Source organism: Embiotoca jacksoni, unplaced genomic scaffold (genome assembly GCF_022577435.1).
Source record: "Embiotoca jacksoni isolate LCO1_2020_lvr unplaced genomic scaffold, fEmbJac1.0.p SCAF_5, whole genome shotgun sequence".
NCBI lineage: Eukaryota > Metazoa > Chordata > Actinopteri > Embiotocidae > Embiotoca > Embiotoca jacksoni.
Window position 1 is genome coordinate 23,842,039 of NW_027185403.1, and position 5,690 is coordinate 23,847,728.

At 47.6% G+C, this 5,690-nt stretch overlaps 1 protein-coding gene across 1 annotated transcript in view; it reads right to left on the reverse strand.

Annotated features, from left to right (window-relative positions):
• Positions 1–313: 313 nt before the first annotated feature.
• Positions 314–5,690, reverse strand: part of LOC138211187 (ETS-related transcription factor Elf-2-like) — a 13,334-nt gene continuing 7,957 nt past the window's right edge. Inside the window, 6 exon segments of the mRNA XM_069170900.1 lie at positions 314–1,065; positions 1,067–1,390; positions 1,557–1,811; positions 2,015–2,207; positions 4,109–4,192; positions 4,477–4,593. Of these exon segments, the coding sequence (XP_069027001.1) occupies positions 828–1,065; positions 1,067–1,390; positions 1,557–1,811; positions 2,015–2,207; positions 4,109–4,192; positions 4,477–4,593 (1,211 nt within the window). The 3' untranslated portion in view covers positions 314–827.

Sequence of the window (5,690 nt, forward strand, 5' to 3'; positions counted from 1 at the left end):
TTGTTGTCCTGTTTGATTTCACAGCCGTTGGTTTCAGAACCACCGGAGATCCAAAGTTCTTCTAAAGATGTAAAGAGAATAAAAGCTGATTAAAAGCTGGTTAACGTAGAACATGAAGCATTCTGAGGGAAGTGATGTCATCAGCTGGAGACACTCGGACCTGTTACCTGACCCTGTTCGCTGCCTGAGGGAGCTGGTCAGTGATGCAGCACAGCGCCCCCCTGTGGGCGCCCTGCTCCAGTCCCCCTGCATTCCTCCAACATGAGAAGGTCACTGGAGGTTCAGACGGCTGAAGGAAACAACTTCAGACAGGTTTCATTCACATTTGTCTTTTTTTATAATACATATTTCAGTAAAATCTACTTCAATACACAGATAGTACAAGAAAAAATAGTATATTATACTTCGAATGTGGAGCACACCGTTTAGTTGTTTTAGCTGGACGCAGTTGTCGCTCCCTGTTCAGGAAGAGTAAAAAAGAGGCGCAGCTGGGAGGACATGTGACAGGGACAAACAGGAAGTCAAACTACATGTGAACGGACGCAAACCTGCCGAGTATCAAAAACTGCTTTTTACATCTGGTCTCGTCAGGCTGGATTACAAAAGACTTCATTTACAATCTAAGGCTGCGCACGTCCACCGTGTGTGTGTGTGTGTGTGTGTGTGTGTGTGTGTGTGTGTGTATTTACAACAGTCCCTTTGATCCCTTCGTCCAGTGAGCATCACCGTGACAGTCTGAGCCAATCAGGAAGCAGTTCTGATCTGAGGCGCGAGAAGGTGGGAGGAGTCCACAGTCACTTCATGTACACCCCCCCCGCCCCCCCTGCTCAGGACGACGGCGCTTCTACCGACGCTGCTGGCGGGCTGGAAGGGGGCGGGGCCTCTGCTTGTGCTGCTTCAGGCTGGCGGCTGGAGGACACGGGGGGCCGGGTGACGGTTTTGGGGGGGGCGCAGTGAGGCTGGCTCACCTGGACCGAGAGCTGCGGCAGCGGCTGGGCCACCGCCGCCGGTCTGGCCAGGATGAGCTGCGGCGCCGAGCGGCCCGCCGCCGGCTGCGGCGCGGGGGGCGGCGGCCTGCTTGGCGGCGGCCTGCGCGAGGGGCGTGGCCAGCGGTTTGGCCTGGATGAGCTGCGTGAGCTGACCCGACGGGTTGGCCTGCATCAGTGTGGCCAGCTGGTTGGCCGGGATGGTGATGATGGTGATCTTCTCCCCAGACTTGGAGCCGGCCGGCAGCACGGCGGGCAGCGCCTGGATCACCAGCTTGGGGGCGGAGCCGGCCGAGGCGTTGGCCACCGTCACCGGGACCCCGGCGCTGGTGGTCAGGATGGAGGAGTTTAACGTCACCTGACCCAGGGAGTTGGTCATGACCAATGGCATGGCTCGGATGGACCTGCAGGACAAACACACGACATGATGTCACAGATCAGCCAGCTGTGTCCCGTGACCTCTGACCCCCAGACTGTCATCAGTCTGTCCCAAGGATCAAAAGGAATACCGTTAGCATTAAAGAGATACCGTTAGCATTAAAGGACCAGATGAGGACCGGCTGCTCTGACCTAGTGGTGGCGCTGCTGGGGATGACGGTGACGTAGGTCTGCTGAGGCTGCGTGGCAGCTGGGGAGGTGGCGGCCAGGCTGGCGGTGCCCTGCTGGTGAGCCAGGTGCAGGCCGGACACCACGCCCTCCCCCTCCTCACACTCCTCCCCCTCTTCCTCGTCCTCAATCACACGGATGTTCTTGGGCATGTCCTTAAACTGGTAGGCCAGACGCTGACCCTCCACTTTGGCAAGGATACCACGCTGGTAGTAATACCTGCACACACACACACACACACACACACACACACACACACACAATCAACATCAGAGGTCTGCTGGTACACTGAGGTCCATTTCAGAAACGTTGTCCTTGATTAATAAAATGTCTGAGTTCAGACTTTAAAACGTTGTATATTCGTATGATAACAGTTTGAACTTCATATGGTGAACAGCTGTGGCCCGCGAGGACCGGCTGACCTCAGGGCTCGGCCCATGGTCTCGTAGTTCATGTCGGGCTTGTTCTTGTGCTTCCCCCACAGCTTGGACACAGCCTTGGAGTCCACCAGCTTAAAGATGCCCTTCTCTCGCTGCATCCACTTGATGTATCGGGGACACGTGTTCTTATCCTGCAGCAGCTCCAGCAGGAACTCCCACAGATAGGTAGTGTTACCTGGAGGACAAACAACAGCATGAAAGAGACACACACAAAGACACACACAACAGAAGTAAAGCTTTGATGAGAATCATTCAGATGATCTGAGAATCTGTTGGTGCATTTTAATACATAAACAAGGAAGCTGATGGATCATTCTGTTCATACAGAACTACTGAGGCAGGTCAGAAGCAATCAGAACCATCAGTGATGTCATCATCCATCAGTGATGTCATCATCTATCAGTGATGTCATCATCAGCCAGCGGTGGATCTGACCGATCTGATTGGAAACCTGACGATACTACGTCCCGCCCACCGATAGCTGTAACCTGACTGCACCACAGGCCTGTCAATCAAACAGACACGCCCCCAAAACCAGGTCTTCTTGAATCTTCTTTTCTAATGAATGAGGGATTATTTTCAGATGGACCTCCAGAAAACTAATAAGAAGGAGTGACTTTAGCTAACAACACCGAGATAACTGATGGACACATTTTATTCACTTTGGATTTGATGAGAGAAGTTGAATGGGAGTCTATGGAGCCGGAGGCTTTTTGGAGCCGACCTCTAGTGGCACTCGCTGGTATTGCAGCTGAAGACACTTCTGGATCGGAACCATTTTACAGACCTGAAGCTACGAACTCTTTTATATCCAGTCTGTAGTTCAAACTTAGACTACCCATCCACCTAAACCTCCATCAAGGGTTTTCAGTCAACAGCTATGACTTTCTTTTCTTCTTCTACTTTAAAGGAAAGTAGTGGTCAAAGAAAGAAAACGTGTCTCACTGAAGAAGAATATTAACTGATGTTTCATCCGGCCTGCAGCTTGTATTTTATACAAGATATAACTCTTCTATCCAGTCTGTAGTTTTATATCCAGTCTGTTTTATATCCAGTCTGTTTTATATCCAGTCTGTATTTTATATCCAGTCTGTATTTGTTTTATATCCAGTCTGTATTTTATATCCAGTCTGTATTTGTTTTATATCCAGTCTGTATTTTATATCCAGTCTGTATTTGTTTTATATCCAGTCTGTATCTTATATCCAGTCTGTATTTGTTTTATATCCAGTCTGTATTTTATATCCAGTCTGTATTTGTTTTATATCCAGTCTGTATTTTATATCCAGTCTGTATTTGTTTTATATCCAGTCTGTTTTATATCCAGTCTGTTTTATATCCAGTCTGTATTTTATATCCAGTCTGTATTTGTTTTATATCCAGTCTGTATTTTATATCCAGTCTGTATTTGTTTTATATCCAGTCTGTATTTTATATCCAGTCTGTATTTGTTTTATATCCAGTCTGTATCTTATATCCAGTCTGTATTTGTTTTATATCCAGTCTGTATTTTATATCCAGTCTGTATTTGTTTTATATCCAGTCTGTATTTTATATCCAGTCTGTATTTGTTTTATATCCAGTCTGTATCTTATATCCAGTCTGTATTTGTTTTATATCCAGTCTGTATTTTATATCCAGTCTGTATTTGTTTTATATCCAGTCTGTATTTTATATCCAGTCTGTATTTGTTTTATATCCAGTCTGTATTTTATATCCAGTCTGTATTTGTTTTATATCCAGTCTGTATTTTATATCCAGTCTGTATTTGTTTTATATCCAGTCTGTATCTTATATCCAGTCTGTATTTGTTTTATATCCAGTCTGTATCTTATATCCAGTCTGTATTTGTTTTATATCCAGTCTGTATTTTATATCCAGTCTGTATTTGTTTTATATCCAGTCTGTATTTTATATCCAGTCTGTATTTGTTTTATATCCAGTCTGTATCTTATATCCAGTCTGTATTTGTTTTATATCCAGTCTGTATCTTATATCCAGTCTGTATTTGTTTTATATCCGGTCTATGTTTTATATCTGTGGTTCTGACTGACTGCACACAGCCGGGTTATAAACCTTTTCCCTCCCTCGGCCTCTTCTTGATCCCCAGGTCGAAAGAACCGTTGGAAGCAGGCTGGTGAGTCTTCGGCTTACGTCCACCTGCACAGAGACACATAGAGACACACAGGGACACAGAGTCAGGGTGGTTGTGAAAGGTGAGTTTCCATGATATTGTGACACGCTGTTGGAGAGTTGAGGTCATCTTCCAACTCCGTGGACATTCTGGTGGTCAGCTGGTCGTGTGCTGCTCCACGTCTCCCACATGATGAAGAGGCCAGTGTTTGTTACGGTATCAGTCGGACCACAGAGCCGGTCCGACACCTCCAATGGAGCCTGGTTGGAGCGTGGACTGATCTGAGAGCAGTGGGGCGGCTGATACTGACCTCCTCTCTTCTTCTTGGCAGCAGGTTCACATTCAGGAGGGATGGGGAAGGACTCCTCTTCTATAGCTCCACACTCTGTAGACACCTCCACCACCGTCTCCATCATCACGTCCTCTGCTGAGGGCACAACATCCAGGATGAAGCTACAGCGCAATGCATTGTGGTACATGTAGGCACTGCCAGCACGGCTCCACTAACACAAATACTCAGCTGTCAGATGACAGCAGCACTGTGGAATTTAAAGCTCTAACTGAGGACATCTCCCACCAGCTCAGAGACGTCCACATGGAAAGAAACATTGAGTATTCAGAGAGTCCTTGTAATCTACAAAATCAATTCGTACATAATATTATTTCCCATTTTTACCGGCACCTGGTTGTAATGTGTTACTCCTGTCAGAAGGTGGCGGTACAGGTGTCTGTCAGCCTAATTAAAAAGCATGAGGATAAGAACACACTTCTTTCAGTACTGTGTTTACCTGCCCTGTGTGTTTACCTGCCCTGTGTTTACCTGCCCTGTGTGTTTACCTGCCCTGTGTTTACCTGCCCTGTGTTTACCTGCCCTGTGTGTTTACCTGCCGTGTGTGTTTACCTGCCCTGTGTTTACATGCCCTGTGTGTTTACCTGCCCTGTGTGTTTACCTGCCGTGTGTGTTTACCTGCCCTGTGTTTACCTGCCCTGTGTGTTTACCTGCCCTGTGTTTACCTGCCCTGTGTTTACATGCCCTGTGTGTTTACCTGCCCTGTGTGTTTACCTGCCCTGTGTTTACCTGCCCTGTGTGTTTACCTGCCCTGTGTTTACATGCCCTGTGTTTACCTGCCCTGTGTTTACCTGCCCTGTGTTTACCTGCCCTGTGTTTACATGCCCTGTGTGTTTACCTGCCCTGTGTTTACATGCCCTGTGTTTACCTGCCCTGTGTTTACCTGCCCTGTGTTTACATGCCCTGTGTGTTTACCTGCCCTGTGTTTACCTGCCCTGTGTTTACATGCCCTGTGTGTTTACCTGCCCTGTGTGTTTACATGCCCTGTGTGTTTACCTGCCCTGTGTTTACATGCCCTGTGTTTACCTGCCCTGTGTTTACATGCCCTGTGTTTACATGCCCTGTGTGTTTACCTGCCCTGTGTGTTTACCTGCCCTGTGTTTACATGCCCTGTGTTTACCTGCCCTGTGTTTACCTGCCCTGTGTTTACATGCCCTGTGTGTTTACCTGCCCTG